We start from the raw sequence: 18,397 nt of genomic DNA on the forward strand, positions 1-18,397 counted from the left end.
TTCCAATACCCAAACCTGGGGCAAACCCCTTGCTTTTTCAGGAATAGAGCCACCAGTTTCACTGAAGAACAACTGGTTGGACAGTCATTCTAAAGGCATCTGTTATCTTTTGTTCCACTGTTTAGCAACCAGGCCTCAAGTAAGGGTAAGGCAACCTGCATTCAAGAACAACGGGAAAAGGAAGAACCTCAGGGATTAGTCAGGAACACGGAGAAGATTTCTTTTGGTGGAGAAAGTTGGAGACTTTTCTTACCTGTAAATCTATAGATTCAGCCAGTAGACTGAAGCCTCCAGTATTAGAGCTCACTGGGAATTCTGGCTCTCAGTAATAACTGGCAAAACTAGGATTAGGAACAAAATTTCTGCAAGTACACTGAGACTACATAGTCAAAAATCCAGGTCAGAAGTAGTTGCAAAACAGTGGAAAGTCCAAGTCTGCAAATTAGAATTTCAGGAACAAACCAAAAAAGCTCACTGCTTCACAGGCATTTCTCAAGCTTCTGCTTTAAGCCCAATGCCCACCAACCCCACCCCCCCAGTCTCTGGCTTATCATCCTGACTGAAGACAGAGTCAGAACTTCAAATACAGAACAGAACTTTATTCTAACATCCCCAACCATCTCCTGGCGTCAGTAAAATGAATGACGTAATTACCCTGAGGAGAGTAGAGAGATCATTCTTTTAAGAAAAACAGTCCACCCTGACACTGGTCAGTAGATTTGTGGCCAGAAGGTCAACTTTTCTTTTCTCAAAGTAGTTCAAGTTGTGTCAGAACTACTGGGGAGCTCTGGACCAAACTGATCTATTTTCTCATCAAGAACAGATGTTCCCATTTCTCTTTCAGGCCTCTGGATTAGAGGTCTGTAAAATACATCAACCCAGAAGGTGTACTTCACACAGGCATTACAAATATCTTCTATACCTGTAAAATGGAAAAAACATGTTCCATTCAAACCAATCGCAGATTCATTTTTGCCTTTGTAATGTTCAAGAACAAAGGAGGAAAACCCTTACACCTAAAAGGCAACAGAACAAGGCAAGGAATAATAGAAAATAAAACTGCAGAAGTTTAAAGAAAAGGAAAAGAAGGAAACCCAAGGTCACTGCTCCAAAAGCTGCAAAGAAACCCTCTGATTCAGTAGAAAGTTGAGAGGAAGTGACGGCATGAGACAGACTCTACCCAGATGGACTATGTCGATGCCGTATGTGCAGCACACACACATCTACTATTTTTCTTAAGGTTTAAAATCTCAGGTCCTTCTCTCCATTCATTTCTGAGAATTTTTACACTTTCCTAAATCGCAGATTTTAGGTACAAGATGGAAACCCTTGTTTCTCATGCTAAATCAGACTGATTCGGCTATTTATTTAGTAAACACCAAGATCAAGTTAGGCTTTGCAAACAGACCAGTAGTACCACACTAAAACTGGACCCCTAGTTCAGATTAGAGCATGGGAAAAACAAGTTTGTGTTGCTTTGACTATACCATAAAGACATACCCTAAGACTACTCAGGCTCTCATTACTACTTACTCAGCTCTAATTCATACTGAATGTTGGTCGGCACTAAAGTACAACAGAATAGAAACAAAACAATTCGAGTGTTTTCTAAACAGACTACAAGCTGTTTAGTTGAAATTAATCTAATTTTTTAAGAGTCTTAATATACAGATATAGAAGTCATAAAAGGCAGGAAATATGATAGCTTTTAACCGGTTTCCATAAAACAAGCTGACTGGATCAACTTGCCTCTCCGGTTCTTTGACATTTTACAGCAGAATTACATTAACTGATTCATATCAGAACAAAAACAACTTTCGAGCTATCACTTCATTACGTTCATAATATGAACTAGGTTAACTGCTACTCAGGTACTACTAAAACTATAATTTGATAAATAGCATTGTAAGGATTATCAGATTTCATAAGAGACCCGATGCAGGTGGTGTGATGAGCAGGTACACATCCCACCACTAAACAGCAGGTTGTTTGGCAGACATTCCCCAGCTGAAACAACCGCAATAATCTCTACTTTGAAGCAAGTGTGTTGCACAGGAGAAGTTCAAAAGGATTTTAATTCCAAGAGAGTGATAATCCTAAAACTATCTATTTTGTTCTGAGGCCTGCAGGAAATACCTTCTTGATAGATCAAGTCATTTGACCTTTCCTTTCCAGAAACCTTTTGCACTTTGAAATAAATCTCACAAGAGAAACTGTTAGAGATGTGAAAACAATTAAGCCTATTTTTGCTAACACTGCTGACTGGGATACAAACTCAGTTTTCAATCTTATAAAGGAGGATCTATGTCAATGACATTGACAAAGTAATTGCTGTAACAAATTATTTATATTGACTATCTTCAGGTAAGAATAGATACATTAACTATGTATAGAACATACACACGAACTTTCTCTAAAGGGTACTGTCCCTAATCACAGAAATTTATTTAAAATCAAAATCACGTAGATCATAAAACAACTCTCTCTCACTCACTGTTTTTGAGAGTTTATGTCACAAGGATAAAGAATTCTAATAATGTTTTCTTTTGCAGGCAGATACTGGGAGAAACAACAATTTAACCACAGGCCAGTTTATTAATGATAACAATCCATACATTCCTTACAGTTTACAGTTTCTTAAATATTGAAAACAGATAAACCATAGCTGTAGCCAATCCTTTGCAGCTTTTCACATTACTTAGTAAGGCTACACAAAAGAGGCATTCTCACTGAGATTACATACACATTAGCAAAACCTGTATACTTATCTGAAAGAGTATCACTGTCATAACAACATTTGATTTACTAAACAGAGAAAATAAATGGAAGAAAAGAAGTTCAATCAAAGATACTATTCAGTGCCAGGGTTAAAAATAAAAGGAAAAGAATACACTGGTCATTGCTATGCCTCCACCAGCCCTACTGTGAAGTTTTCATATCCTTTTAAAGATGTATCCGGAACTCTGTAAAATAAAACACACAAATACACACAAGAAAAAAGTACTCACACTGTTTGGGTGTTGAATGGCAGCTTCGTGTTGCAGTCTAACCCGCTGTGGCATCATCACATCATCCTGCAATAAATAGCACACTGTTACTGAGCATAAAAAGGGTCACAGTACAGTACTCAGACACACATTAGGATATGCTGTTACATTAACATAATTCTACTGGCTTGCAGTCAGAAACACAAATGGAACAAATATTAAGAGAATTTCCACTTTCAGTGGATTAAACTTAATTGTGTTCAAATTGGAAGTAATCAAAACTACTACCTGACAACCGTGTTGTGATCTCAACATGTATCTTACACACACATTTTACATTTCTAAAGAAGCTCACCCCCTCTTTATCAACACACTCAAATAGCAGTACCGGTAGCGTGTGTGGACAAGGAACCAACCTCGATTAGAAGCATGAGATTTGAGACATTCTAGCAGTACAAGGAAATTTTCTTTGTAGCCTGGCTATACCTAGTTTCATTGATAAGGAAAAGCCTTCAGTCTCTAGATCTACCAATGTGTCATATTTCATGAGCACCAAAACTAGTATTTGTGAAATGATAAAATTCTAAAGAAAAAAAAGAATGGAAAACCCACACTCAAAATTCATCAGCATTGACACTGGCTTCAAAAATCTTTGAAGTCTGTTAAAATGCCTGACTGTTAACACGATTTTTCTTCCCCAGATTTAGAATCCTGAGGTTTCTAGCTATATTATTTTCCATTTTGGTGTCACATTTCTTCCCTTTTAAAAGGTCAATTTAGTCTTTCTTCTACGTCGGTTAAAGCTAACACAACCTATTTCTCCTTAGAGAATTTCCAATGGCCCTACCTTATCAGACAAACATAATTCAAAGGAACCTTGTTCTACATCCATTCTTTTAACAGTACTTCACATTAAAATAATTCTAAGGAAATTCCTACAAAAGCCAGGGAAAAAAAAAAAAAGGAATTTCCAACAACTTTCGCTTTAAAACTTTCAGTCAAATAAATGGCAACATAGTCCTTAAATATCTAGAGCTTAGAAGGTTGAATGACCTTGCTATAAAGGTAATGCTATAGATTGATCAAAAACACAAGGATTAAGCAAGTTTTAGAAGTAGATCCAACTATTTCATACAATTCAAAGTTAAAGATGAAACAAAGGAATAATAACACCGACCCTTATCACATGCAAGTTTATAAAAGACAGGAGGAATACATTGTCAAAAGCATTTTTCTCTATTTTGTCTTTAAGATATATTTAGTAACAACCATAAGAGATGTTACTGATTTGCCAAACCAATAGAGTGAAAGAGTCCCTTCTGATTTGTCACTGTCTATACATCAGTTACTTCAAAACCAGTTATATTGTTTACCATTAAATCCACTTTACCAGTAAGTCACCAGAATTCAGGTACTGTATCAAGCAAATGTGCAAGAAAACTTTTACCCTATTTCCCATAAGAACCATAATCATATTGCTTTACACCAAATACAGAGATGATTTTTTTAAAATTAAGACCTGGTATTCATAATAACAACAGAAGATATATTTTAACTGAGCTTTGCTTGCTCCTTTAAGAAATACTTGGGTATTTTAACTGAGCTCTGTTTATTCCTTTCAGAATTACTTAGATTTCTTGTTAAATCCCTAAAAAAAAAAAAAGAATGCACAAGAAATCTACCAAAAAGCAAGGCATTACAACACCTGCAACAGTGTTACTGTTATCTCTTACAGTAAAAGGTGCCACTGTTTATGATCTTGATCTACAGAGACAAATTCAGCAGAACTCATACATTCACAAAGATGAAAAGTAATCTACTGGATTTAAAAAGGTTACATCAGCATAGAAAGCATTCAAACGAAATTCAAATAGCCCATTCACCAAAGAGGTCAATGTGATACTTGTATAAGCAGACAACTTGACAGGAAAGGTCTAGTTCCCACTAACAAAACACCGTTTTGATGTTACTGGCAAAACTAATGAGTCTATAGATTTGGGTTTTAGGCTATCATCAGAATTCTGTAAAATCCAGCTAAAGAGGGGGCACTATAACCACAAAACATTCACAATGCCCTTTTTTTTTTTTTATTTAAACACATTTTTGGTCTCTATTACTGGAAAACTCGATGAACTCTTATCCTGAACTACCTTTTAAAGAGTTTTTTAAAAAGAATTTTGTCTCTGGGGTCTTTTTTTGTTTTGGGCTTTTTTTGTTTGTTTATTTTTAATTAACAGTTTGACCCATACAGTGTGCTGCTATATAGTTCGGCAATATTTTCCAGCTTCAGGGAAGGAGATAGCAAGCAAGCAAGCAAAGACCATAGTAGTTTAGGACATAATCCCAAATAAAATAATGAAGCAAGTAGGCCAAGAGGAAGAACAGCACAAAATACAAATTACATCCCAGACAAAACTGAGTCACATAGTCATTTAGCTTTTAAAACTCAGGCTGGGCAACTGTAAAAGAAAGCTAGCTGCAAATCCAGCACCTTACAAATTCATTATTATTGTAGTTACCTGCCCAGTCAAAGTGGAAAAGATATATATTTTTACAGAAATAATTTTAAGCGATATGGTTGTATTCTGTATTTGAAAACCAAATTAAGTCCTAATGAGTACAAAAAGACTGTTCGACAAAATAAGAGCACTTGAAAAATTTTTATAGGCCACTGGCAGGAGAGAGATGCCCAATCACGCACTGCAGAAGTTTATCGAGTTTTAGTATTAGACCACTAAGATGTTATTTTATCCAGTTGTACATTATGTAATCACAATTTTTTCTATCAAAACTGTTGTATTTATGATACTGAATTCAGCAACTGTGTTGGCAGACTTTCGTTTCTACAGTCAACAGAGTTTGGTCATCTTTTTTGTTCAAGACTGGGAAAACGAACTCAATAACTAGACAAATACTTTCCATATTATTTTTCACTCATGACATGTCAGACAAAAAAAAAAAAGAAAAGGTATATATCTGAATGTAGCTGCTGTATCAGAAAAGGAAGCATATTTAGTTTGGTTCTGTCTCACAGGTGCAAGCAGAGAAGATGTGTGAATTACAATGAATATGTAATTCTTTAAAATGCAAGTTTAAAAGAAGTTTCCACTGAAATTCAATTTTTTCTCTTAACAAGTCTCCAATAGCTGTCTCCTAGCAGATAAAAGGCAGACTGGATGAAGAGATTTCCCCTACTGAAAGAACGCAAAGAACTGCTATAAAATAAACGCTAGATAAATGTATGCCTTCAGTAAGCATACACTTGCAATAAGATAGCTAAATAAAAAGAATCTGTAAGCAGATCTGTTTCACGGAACCTCACTCACCAAACTCTGTAGAAAAATTAAGTAAAATCTTAGGTAATAGCTGGGTCTACGGTCATCAAAATACGTACAACGCAAACAAGGCCAAACAAGCAGGTAAACAGCAAGAAATAAAGCACCATAAATAGAAACCTATTTCAGACACTCCACCCAGAATTTATAGGAATGTCGTTGATTACAAACATGCTTCCTATTCTCCAACATGCATTCTGAGTAGGAAAACAAGTTGCTGAAAGCTGGGAGAATGAAAAGGACTTTATCCCACATGAGAAGCCAGCAGGGATTTCTAAACCAGCCCAGATGTGTTTCTGCCAGTGGGGGGCCGTGACTTCCACCACCCTTCAGATGGACGGGCATTCTGCCTGCTTGTGTCCCTATCAAACACACCCCTTCTGCAGAGAGCCGCCTTGCTCCTGGCAAGTTCCACACCACTCACAGATGCTGCCACATCAGAAAAGCCAGTCACACAACTATCAGCTGTGTTGTTTTCCTTCCAACCAGAGGCACGCTTCTTTATGAAAACACGCACAATTTATACTGAGCTAATTGGTTTGTTTTACTTTACTCGTATGTTTAGCTGAAGAAAAGGAAAACTAAATCAGTAGACTATGCTTAAGATTATCACTCAAAGCTGTTCTTGTTTCAGTATGTGTTTCTTAAGTCATTGGGTATAAATTCAAATGACAAGCAGTCACTGGCCTCTTCAAGCAGACTGGACCATGCTGAACTCCACAGTGGTAACTTCATCATTTTTCCCTTAACAGTGGGGAGTTTTTGCACTTCAGAACGTAAAAAAACCCATACAACTCTATGTACAATACATGTCTACTTTTTAAAAACAATGGCAAGTCCACATAAAACAACACACTAAGGATAGCGCTGTACTGAAGTGCTTCCTTAAGCTTACATCACAGATTCCCCACCACCGGCTTTTGTAAATTCCTTCGTATTGTGGTGCTCCAGGGGAAAAAAAAAAAAAAAAAAAAAAGCGCACTGACATACTCCATCCTCACAGTAACATCACCTTCTTTCCACTGCAGCTATTACACATAAAATACAATCTGTAGCAACATCAGGAGTAATGTTGACTCACTGAGAAACAATGTGGCATCTCCAAAGTCTTTCAATCCATCAAATGGTCACACATCTCCTGCACCTGCTCAGACTGCAGTGAAAATCTTTGTTATTGTTCAGTTCAACTCCTTGAACCAGGGAAGTAAAAGGCCTGGGACCTTCAAAAATCAGCCTGTCAACAGCACTGCAAAGCAAACACACTGGTCCTAGGCAATTTTCCAGAAGGCAGGTTTTTAAAGAAGGCACACACGATCAAACACACGAGAATCATGCACACTAATGCCCACATAAGTCACCTGAGCAGGGCACCCTAATGATCCATCCGTACTTGCAGGATCATAGGAAGAAACACCACTTTTCTGTTTCTTCTTCTGAATTAAATTGAGAAAGAATGGGACAACAAAGAAAACACTTCAGAGTTTAAGCAGCTGACTTTATTGCGCACCTATCTTTCCTTGAGCATGGCAACAAAATGACTCTACATGGGAGTCATTCAGGTGCATAAAAACTTGGTGTTCTTACGCACCTGAATGACTAGTGCCTTTCGCCACTATAAAATTTATTACAATCATTTTATGGAACCTTTTAGTTCAGCATCACTATTAACTGATTGGGAAACTTTTGCTGTTGAAGCAGCTCCTGCCTCGGTGCATTTGTTCAGCAAATGCAGACACGTGCCTTTCCATATCTAGCTTTCCTGGAGACACTGGAGAGCACCTTGGATCTTTCTCAGATCACTGAAAAATGTACATGAGTGTCTGGAGGCAAGGGAAGCAAGTAGTTCACACGGTGTTCAACAGCAGAGTCAGTAAACTCAGACAAAATGAAAATCCTCACTGTCAATTCCAAACACCCACTTTAACTAATAAATGCATGAAGGTATATGCAGGTATATGGTTATGGCAACCGAGTTCTGAAGGGTTTCTTCTTCATTTATGAAACAGAAAACTAACATTTCACATGCCAGACAGAGGCATTTAATCTGTTTTTAATGAGTGCACTTCTTTACAGAACAATAAAAGGAATGATGCCTTCAAGCACTCATAGTTTGATTTTTGGTGCTTATTAGTGATTTAGAAACATGCACAACTCTTCTCAACAGAAAGGGCTTCTGGTAATGGAGTTCATCACTACATCCATTTACCCACTATTTGAACAACAGCTTATTTCAGTTTTTAAATCAGAGGATCAAATTTGCAAGGAATTGCATGTTAAAGCAACAACTAAAAGCAAATACGTGAAGTCTGGTCACGGCTTCATTTCCTAAGCTATACAGATGTTAATTTGAAAGAAAGGAAGAATATTTCAGAAGTTTATTAGTGCCTGTAGAGTAATATTTAAAGGCAACTAACAAGAAACCCATCTTTCAAAAACCAGGGTGTTATGGAGACTGTAAATACAAGCAGCTACGTTTAAAACTGAAAGCTAGTTTGACGGCTGGAGTCCTTGAAACGTCTACCAAGTCCAGCCAGCTAAGGTCCAACCACCTTCTTCCAAACCTTTATGTACACCCCCTCAATGAAGTGTTTTTGAAATTGAAACTCAAGAAAAGCATGCAATTTCACAGCAATTAAGAACTAACATTCCCAACCTAAATCATACAAGCAAATCTCACAAACGGAACGGCACGGGTCAGCAGCTGCCAAGTCAAACACGGGAGTGCCAATTCTGGTGGTCCACCCTCACTTGTGGTGAACAGAACTTCACTGTTTCCCTATGTCATTCTCAGCTACTAGCAAGCAGTGACACTGTGGCAACGTGGTTTAGGGTCACATCTTTGAACTGCCGAAGAATCTGAGAAATAGCAATACATTGCCAACAGCACCTTTCAAAGGACTCAAACAAGCGTGTCAAGGACTCAAGTGAATATGACTGGGTGTGAAATACTGCAGGTCAGAAAAGGACACTTTTTCATATTTCTTCTTTAACAGTCAGGAACCCTCCAACAACACACTGATTAAACCTGAAATAATGGGAAACCAGAGCGATTACTAGGATGAAATGAAAGCATGTTCCTTTTCAAAGGAATACAGTTTTATACAAGTATAGGCATGTTTAAGTGAATGTCAGTGAACACAGCAGGTCAAAGCAGAAATTGGAATTTTTAGTACAAGAGTCCTGCTGTACTGCAACTGGGTAAATGAGTGTAACAAAGACGGTAACCGCCCCAGAGAACTGACAAACTAAGGTTACAATAAAATGTAACTGGTATATAAAGCCATAACTGCAGACAATTTGAAGAGTAAAGGTAACAATGAAATGTACTTGCGTAATTAGTTAATTCTGAGACTATACGTGTTAAATATGAACAGCTTTATATGTATCTTCAATTTTTCTACTTGTTTTCTTGGTGGGAAAAATGTCTCAGTAGCTTAGAGGTGAAATCTGTAACAACAGACACAAAAAAAACTCCTCCGTAATAGCTATTAGTCAAACAGCTGCCACTTCATACTAGAATAGGCTGATCAAATTCTGACAGTTCTGAGCTCTGGAACCCTTTTTTCCACATTTCTTCCCAATTTGTTGTCCTCACAAATCTGTGTTGAGAGACATAACACAAGCAGCTTGACTCCAGCTGGAACAGCAAGCAAAACAGTCTCCCTGGAGCCAATACTTCCAAATATGCTCACAGATTCATTTCACCCAGAGAAGTGAAATGCATGTACAAGGAACCACGATGTAGTCATCCACCTGTATGTTATGAACACAAACTACGGACCCAGCCCCATCTCTCTCCACATTCACCTACAGCAAACCTGAAATCACAGCTGCACTTCTGAAGGTCAGTTCCCTGGCACTACTGCAGCACATTCCAAAAGGCTGATGTCAGCATTCCTTCCTAGAGAGCTTGATACAGGATTGGTGACTGAAATGAAGGTAGGCAGCGTGTAGAAGCAGAGTTATTAAACAGCTGGCAACATCTGTGTTTCAGCTATTATCACACAGCCAAAATATTGAGCAATTTTTAGAACTGTAGTAGTTTCCACATTCATTTTACTTCCTCCTATCTGTTTTCAGCAAAAAAAGGTAGTCACAAGGAGAGACAGTAGAAAACATATTTAAGTAATGCCAAACATTTAATATTTCTGTTGTATCAAGACAAGGCTTCTGATAGTTCAGAATGTCTCCTATTTTGAAGCATCTAGCTCAATAGAAGGAATAGAAATGCATACAACAGAAAATCTTGGTAGCTTTTTCCAAGCTTGTCTAAACTGTCAGTCATAAAATTGTCTATCAAATACCTTTCTGTAGGTCTTAAGGAATGTAACAGTTTATATTTTATATAATTAAGAGTTGTAATTTGTTCCTCAATGTCCTATTATTCTTCACAGCTACACAGCAAATAGAAACAACACAGCAGCAGGAAGATGCATACTGTATAAACACCATAAGGTAAACAACAAATTAAGACTTCAGAAGAGATCTCTATAAAAAAAAATTAATACATTTCATTTAAAGAATTTAATTTTCTAGTTTTCTGCTTGTGATTTACAAGCAACCAGATCCATCTGGCTTGAAAAGAAAGTATAATCCAAAGTTCACCTCAGTAAATTACTCTCTACAGATCTGAGAGAGAAGACATGAAGCTCCATGGGACAAGAGTAGGTTTGTTTCTCACGCATGCAAACCTGCACTCAGCTAACTTCAGTCAACATAAGTAACATCCTACAGACTCACTAGAATGCACCATACAGTGTGGTATCTGTCCAAGGCTGGAAAAGCTGAACTTTACATATCTGAAATGAAAAAAAAAAAATTAGGTATAATTTTGGATTTGCAAACAGCCTCTCTGACTCACAGCATCAGAGTAATCCATAGAATAAATCTACGGAATCATTCATATGAATTAAACTAGCACTTCCTTTTGTGTCTGCCTGAAGCAAAGCAAAAAGAACTGGATTTCTCGTTCATCTCAACAAAGCTGACACCACTTGAGTTACTTCATGACATAATTTATGACGTCCACATGCTCTTAAAATCTGGTGAGTCAGGTGATCAAAAACAGAGCAGTGGATTTTGTGCTCATACTTTCTCAGAATAATCTGTCTATGAAACCAAAACTGATTCTCAGTACTGGATATAAAATACATATTTTTTGATGTATGAGAAACCACCCTTTCCAAATACCATTAATATGTGTATGGGATTGTGAGTTCTGCATATTCAATGGATGTCCAAAACTGTGTTTCTGAAATACCTATAGATACCTATAGGTACCAGATACTGCATTGCAAAGCTTCACCCTCCATAAACTTATATACAAATATTTACATGAAATATGCTCTATAAAACAAAAACCAAACCCAACAAACTGTTATTGGGAAACCAGGATAAATTCAAATAAATTAATTTTAAGAGGCACATTGTGTTGCTAAACACAGTAGCAACTTAATAAAAGCAAGAACAAAGGATAGGAAAGCCACCTGTAAAACTTAATTTCTTAAGCTGCAAGACAAGAAATTTCTGCTGCATTGCCTTGGGTCAGAAGAAATACACCAGCACTTAACTATGTCGTGCAACAGTACACTGATTAATGCACGGAATTTTAACACACAAATGAAAAAAAAACCTTCTATCTGGTTGATACATCAAATGGACCTTGCAAACTGAAAGATTACCTAAATTAAAACCTGTGTGGTTATAAGGCTGTAGATTTTACATCCCTGCTCTCACGACACTTTCTAATATGCAGAGACAATCATAAAGTTGAATCCTACCTGAAAACCTACATTTCCAGCAGCCAGTTCTCCCTAATACTACACTAAACCATAGTTCAGTTTCAATGCAGAGAAAAGAATCAATCTTCAGATGAAATTACATGAGATCAGTGAGCCTTAAAGGTCCTGCTCTGCTTGCCTGATCCTAGTGACATGGCACCATTCCTCAGATCAGCTATGCACATTTGTGAAACCCATCGCTGCCTACTACGCTGCATAAAGTCAGATAGCTATCTGTGGGTTAGGGAGCTGAATGGGTTCACAGAAGGTATCCAACAAAGGACTGAAAAACAAATTCAAGATGGAAGGCGAGACCTCTCCTATTTCGTATCAAAATCCAGCAATTAGCTCTTAGTTTCTCATCAATATAATGTGGGAAAGAAAAATCCTGAAAACACCTAAATACCAACCTTGCCCAACCCTGCTCACAACAGCTTGTGAGGTCCAATAGCATCAAAGAATGGTGTAAGGCAGTAGACTTCCTACAGGCTGGAAGATAGCTTTAGAGGTGTAAGTAGTAAGCAGCACATTTAACACCCAAGCACCATTAAACAGCTTGTCAGCTTAACACAAACCAACAACTTACCAGCTTAAGGCAAATCAACAACTACATTAAAACAAAAGAATTTTATTTTCAAAACTGTTAGACAAAATGCATTAACTTACTGAATCCAGAAAGCAGAGATAGGTTCCTGAGCTCTGAATTACTGCTTGATTTTTAGCAAATCCAACTGTTGAGAGAACAAAGATGAAATTATGTGGTAGTTTTTGCCCTTGTATTTTTTTAAATCTCACTAGAGTCAGGAAGAGATGACAGGAAATATGAAATTCAGTCTCAGGTAAACTATGCAGTTTTTCCATATTTAAAATGAGTTAATTTGTGAATATTTAAGCAGTGTGCCAAATTCAGTCGTTTCCTCTGAGTGATTATCAGTTCTGTGAGTTAGAATTTTACCACCAAGTACAATCAGACTACTTTTGCTAGCCCTCCACAAAGATGTAATATGCAATGCGTATCCTGAAGAGTCCAGCTACCTACATTTCACATCCATACCTCAGATCACAGAATGGCTTGGGTTGGAAGTGACCTCTAAAAGTCATCTATTCCAACACCCTGAAAAGAGCAGATGCTGAAAACCCTTGGCTGTATATACACAGTCATTTCTTAAGTCATAACAAATAGTAACTAATCATAAAAAGGCAAAGAAAGAAGAAGAGATTGCCAGGCAACTTGTTCTTCCCGTCAGGGGCCCAGGTCCTCAGGAGGACTCCAAAAAGTCATTCTGTTTCATTATGCTTCTCACGCACATACAAAAGCTTCATGTGCCATTTATGTAACAGCATATGTAATGCAGAGGGGAGCCAAAGCAGAAGAATGCATGTACCAGGAGCACTAACCTGGCTTATTTATACCGTAACATGTTATACCATCTATGGAAGACCACACTGGAATACAAATGCAGTCAAATGACAGCATTGGCATCTAGAGTGTTTTAGCTTTGAAACCCCTGCACCTGGTGAATCTTCTACCAAGCCATTTCAGGCAGGAACCAGAAGAAAGTTTTTTGACATCTTAATTTCTGAAGCAGATGACAGCACTGGAGGGTAAAACAAATGGCAGAGCCAGAAAAAAAGGCAGATGGAAGCAGGAATACACAGCCAAGGGTAAAGATGGGACTGCAGCAACCAGCGCTAAGATGAACTCAGCTTACCACTGAAATACATCTGCAAGGTAGGAGTGCTTACCTGGGGTCATTTTTGTATGTGGACAAGGTCTACCTAAGACTATTCTGGTCTTCCAATTTTTCTCCTGGGCAGAGAAAAGACCATGCTATATCCAGTGTTATTCTGGAAAAGTCTATAGGAATTCCACTTGGTTGTATATGTAACATTTAAGCTTTGTTTAAACTATTTATGAAACCAAGACAGGGAATCCAGCAAAAGATTGTCCTGACGTGCAAACCAAATGATGTGAAGATAGGCAATACTGGGTGTGTGTGTGTGCGTGTGCGTGTTGTTCTTTAATGGGAAAACTGGAGAAGTAAAGTCAGAAAAATCTCACCATCAAGTGGAGCAGGATTATTTTAAATAGTATTATCCATAAACTTCCCGATTTTGCATCTGAAAAAAGCACACCTGTAGTTCTCAACTCTTTTTAAGTGACAGAGGTTTAAGTTTGCTCAGGAAACAAATGTAACTGGGCTCAAAGGTTCACTTGGTTTTAATGCACACACTCCTTGACTAGTTTTCTGAGTTGTCCAAGTACAGAAAAAGACTTATGACTGCATTTCTTACTGCCTCAAAGGAACATTATGCCAACTACCAGCAGAACACTACTAATAAAGGCTCTTCCTTATGAATGCCTTATTTTCTTCTATGCATTTTGAGTATTTTAATCCTCACCTCAATTTCTCTTCACTGTGGATTTCTTGGACTTATTATCTTGCAGTATATTTACATACGACTTTTTATGCACATATAAATATCTAATCTCACATATACAGTTACTCTTATTCTCCTTCCCATTGGCAGTAAAAAAGCAGCTGGCAAAGCCAGTAGCTACCACAACCGCAGAGCTGAATCCTGGCATGAGCAGCTTGAGCGGGAAACAACTGATGCAAGTTAGCAGGTCTGGACATGCCAAACAAGCAAAACCCTCGTACTGTGGAGGTCCTTACTAAAGCAAGAGGTAAAAGAACATGCTAGATCTGAGATTTGCCCAATTTCAAACAAATCAATACTCATACAGCATTCCCAGCCAGTAAGCAGCCCGTACTGACCACCCAATGCCGTCATTAGTACACCCCAATATCACAACCTTCAGTAGAAAATAATGAAGTACTAGGAATCAATAATGTAGGAAGAAAGTGAACAAGACTCAAAGGCAAGTATAAGGTCACAATTATATTACTCTATGAACTTTCTAAAATACTTCACGTCGTTTTTAAATACACTTTAAATAAAATAATGAAGTATTTCCTATTTGCTATGAGAAAATGTTGGAAAATATTTTTTTTCTAAAGATTAAGACAGAAACTATCCTGAAGCTTTTCATATATCAGCTATTTTTTTTAGAGGTAAGAAAGGAAAATAAACATATTTTTAAAATTATTAATAAGAGAGATATAACTCCCTGTAGAAGAAACTGGATATTAAAAATAATTTCACCACAGCAAATCCTGTGTTTGGCATGAATAAAAAATTTCTTTAATATTACTCTACTGAACAAAATCAAATGTTTGTGCCAGGTCTCTGAGTTTTGTATGGCCTGCTTACTTGGTGAAAAGAGCCTGTTGCCATGGTTACAGCCGTAAAAACTTAAGCTTCAGTGAGATATTAACATTCCTCACTCTTGGAAAGAAAAAGGTTTCTTTTTTCTAGGCAAGTGACCCTTCTTTTTTTCTAGGCTCCCCCCCTTTCTTTTACATGTTAGAAAAGAATCAGAAATAAATCCTAATCTTGTGTAAATAGTTGAAGATGTGAAGCCTGACTAGTACATTGTTTCTGTACTAAAGCATCTTCTTTTAAAGGAAAGACTCCTTACAGTTGTAACTAGTCCTTAACATAATAAAAGTAAATCACTGAAAGCAAACAAATACTATGGATTTCAAGTAACCTGCTCCTAAAATGTAACAACCATAAAAAAAAAAAAAGTCCTCATTTTAATGGTGACCTGAGAGTGACTTCCACACGAATACACTCAGTTTTGGGTGTTTCTTGGTTTTGTTGGTTGTTTTGGTTTGGTTGTTTTTTTTTTAAGAAGAATTTTGCATTTCATACTATTATTTAAAACAATGATCACAGCTGCATCCCCCAACCCCAATTTATTAAAGATTTGTTCAGGTTTCAGCTGTCCCAACACTGACAAATGCATGTTGAAGCAAAAATTAATCTGACATATCTTTAATGGTACAAATTACTCCTTGTAGTTCACAACCTGAACTTAGTTTTACTTTCTAAGTTTTACTTACAGTTTCCTAAAGTGCAAAGGTGAACTGACTTCAGAATTTTAGCATAAATTATTGTCAAAACATCTCACCTGAATGTTTTTGCAAACTGAAAACTAGTTTACACATTTTATTAATACAACACTATTAGGAACAAGACTTAATACACAGAAAATGTTTTAAAAAAAAGGAAAACACATAGCAAGATGGCATAAACAACAACATTACTAACCAGCTTTCCTGAGTGCCGTAATTAACAACCCCCAGTACTATTCTTAGACTTTTTTTCCTACGAAATCACATCCTATTTAGCTTCCGGACCATCAACTACTAAGAGATATGATTTGAAAGAAGACTGATCACCCAACAGCTGGAGAAGGTAAAAAGGGAAGACAGATGAATTCCCAGGAATACAGGCAATTCTTGACATTGCTCAACTTCAGCTTTATTAGTTGCCCAAAAGAGAAAAATTCCCTCTCAAAACCTTGGCTGTCTTTTGTCATCACCAGGTCAATAATGCCAATATTACAAGGTGTACTGTCAAAACAACAATTCATGCTAGAGATACTAGAATACTAAAAATATTTATACTAACAGTTATGCTGCATTACTTCAGTATTGCTAGGTCTGACAACTGTTCAAAAAACAGCTTTGAGGAAGTCTATAGTCAAAAGAAATGACAGTAAATTAAGCCAGAGGCCTATACCAAGTTGGCTCACAAACTCCTATTTATTTGCATGTTTCAACAAAGGGATGAAAATCAAGCTTTTTGAAACAGAACTGAGCTTTTTCATAAGACCATCAGCTTGAGGAGGCTCCAATAAGCCTAAATTTCTTCCCAGTTAGATGTTTCCAAAGTGTGTCTCTTAAGTGAGATAACTTGAAAAGACACCAATTTGGAACCAGTTTAATATTAATTCCTACCTGTCTACTTGTCACAAAATCCAGACTGATGGGAACATACAGCTCCCATAGAAAAGAGAAGCACACTGTTCTGTTTGTTGTGTCCTGTCCTCCTTCAGAACACAGACATGATCTTCCAACTCCCAGGCCATTCAATACCACCTTCCTCAAAGGGCAAGTATACTTTTATCTATATTTTATATTTCAGCAAGCTTGTCTGGTAAAACTCACTAAAGATAAAGCAACCAAAACAAGCAGAAGAAAAACTGATAGGGAGATTTGTTTGTTATCGAATCCAGTGGGTAAACGCAATTCACATTAGCATGTACACCACACACCTATCCGGTAGCTCCCTGAACGTATCGCCTTAGCCCCTTGTGTAGATACTTAAGAGTTTAGTGAGCTTTTGGCTCACATCAACACTTTTCTGAAACCTTTGTTTTGATCTGCTCATCAAAGGGATATCAAAAATTTCAGGGTCTATTCTACAAGACTGAAAGATACGCATTTACTTTTTAAATCATTATGTAAGAAATTTTGGATTTCTTTTTCTGCCATTCCCTGAGGATAAACCAGGTATCAGAAAGGCGCAGTAAAACTGTAAGCATTAACAACATTGAGTATATTCCAATTAAACAAAATTCTTTTGCAGAGCAGAGCACAAGTGTTAAGCCAAGTTCTTCCTTCCTGGACTTATAAACAACTTCTACAGAGCCAAAACCAACAGGGCCAAATTCTAAATTGGAATGAGTTTCTGAATGGACAGCTGTGGAAAACAATGTGGGGTATTTTCCACTGCAATGCAAGTGGCTGCAAAGACACTTTTGAAAGGAAAGATGTCTGCCATAACAATCTAACTCTCAAAAAAAATCACTATTAAGCTACATACCACCTCGAGGCTGAGACGAATCATTACAACCAACGATTACTGGAACACCAACATCTTCCAACTTGATCCTCCATTTCTCAATGATTTCAGCTGAACTGTCCTAGAAAAATGATGACACAGACACAGGTATTTTAACTTGTCGGGTGAAGCAAACACAGTCCAAACCAAAGATTCTTATCAGAGATGGCATTTACTTGGACAGTATTTTACGTAAGGTCTAAAACATACCTTACTGGCATCATTAAAAATGGACAGCTCCATGGTTTCTTTAAAATCTTGCTCCCAAACTGATTTCAGGCATTCATCTAACCAGCATTCGCTATTGTGAACAGGCACAATGACAGCCTAAAAACAAAAAGTAAAACGTACGTCAGAAAGCACTGTTTTGTTTACTTATGTTAAGAATGTTCATTAAAAAGGGGAAGCGCCAGATACTTCTGAAACTAATTTTTACAAAAATCGCATCTTAAAAATATAAAAGGAGGCAAAGTTCCTTTATTTTTATTAGAAATATATGATTTTCTTTCTTCTCTATCAATTTTTTTTTTCATTTTTT

At 37.1% G+C, this 18,397-nt stretch overlaps 1 protein-coding gene across 1 annotated transcript in view; it reads right to left on the reverse strand.

The window, feature by feature from the left end:
- The window catches only part of B3GNTL1 (UDP-GlcNAc:betaGal beta-1,3-N-acetylglucosaminyltransferase-like 1), a 105,702-nt gene extending 87,522 nt beyond the window's left edge, over positions 1 to 18,180 (reverse strand). Inside the window, exons 1-4 of the mRNA XM_010152996.1 lie at positions 18,070 to 18,180; positions 17,842 to 17,941; positions 12,769 to 12,833; positions 3,009 to 3,074 (exon numbers count right to left, since the gene is read on the reverse strand). Of these exons, the coding sequence (XP_010151298.1) occupies positions 3,009 to 3,074; positions 12,769 to 12,833; positions 17,842 to 17,941; positions 18,070 to 18,102 (264 nt within the window). The 5' untranslated portion in view covers positions 18,103 to 18,180. The remainder of the gene's footprint in view (positions 1 to 3,008; positions 3,075 to 12,768; positions 12,834 to 17,841; positions 17,942 to 18,069) is intronic.
- Between the last annotated feature and the right edge of the window lie 217 nt (positions 18,181 to 18,397).

This window comes from Eurypyga helias, unplaced genomic scaffold (assembly GCF_000690775.1).
Source record: "Eurypyga helias isolate BGI_N326 unplaced genomic scaffold, ASM69077v1 scaffold3006, whole genome shotgun sequence".
Taxonomy (NCBI): Eukaryota; Metazoa; Chordata; class Aves; order Eurypygiformes; family Eurypygidae; genus Eurypyga; species Eurypyga helias.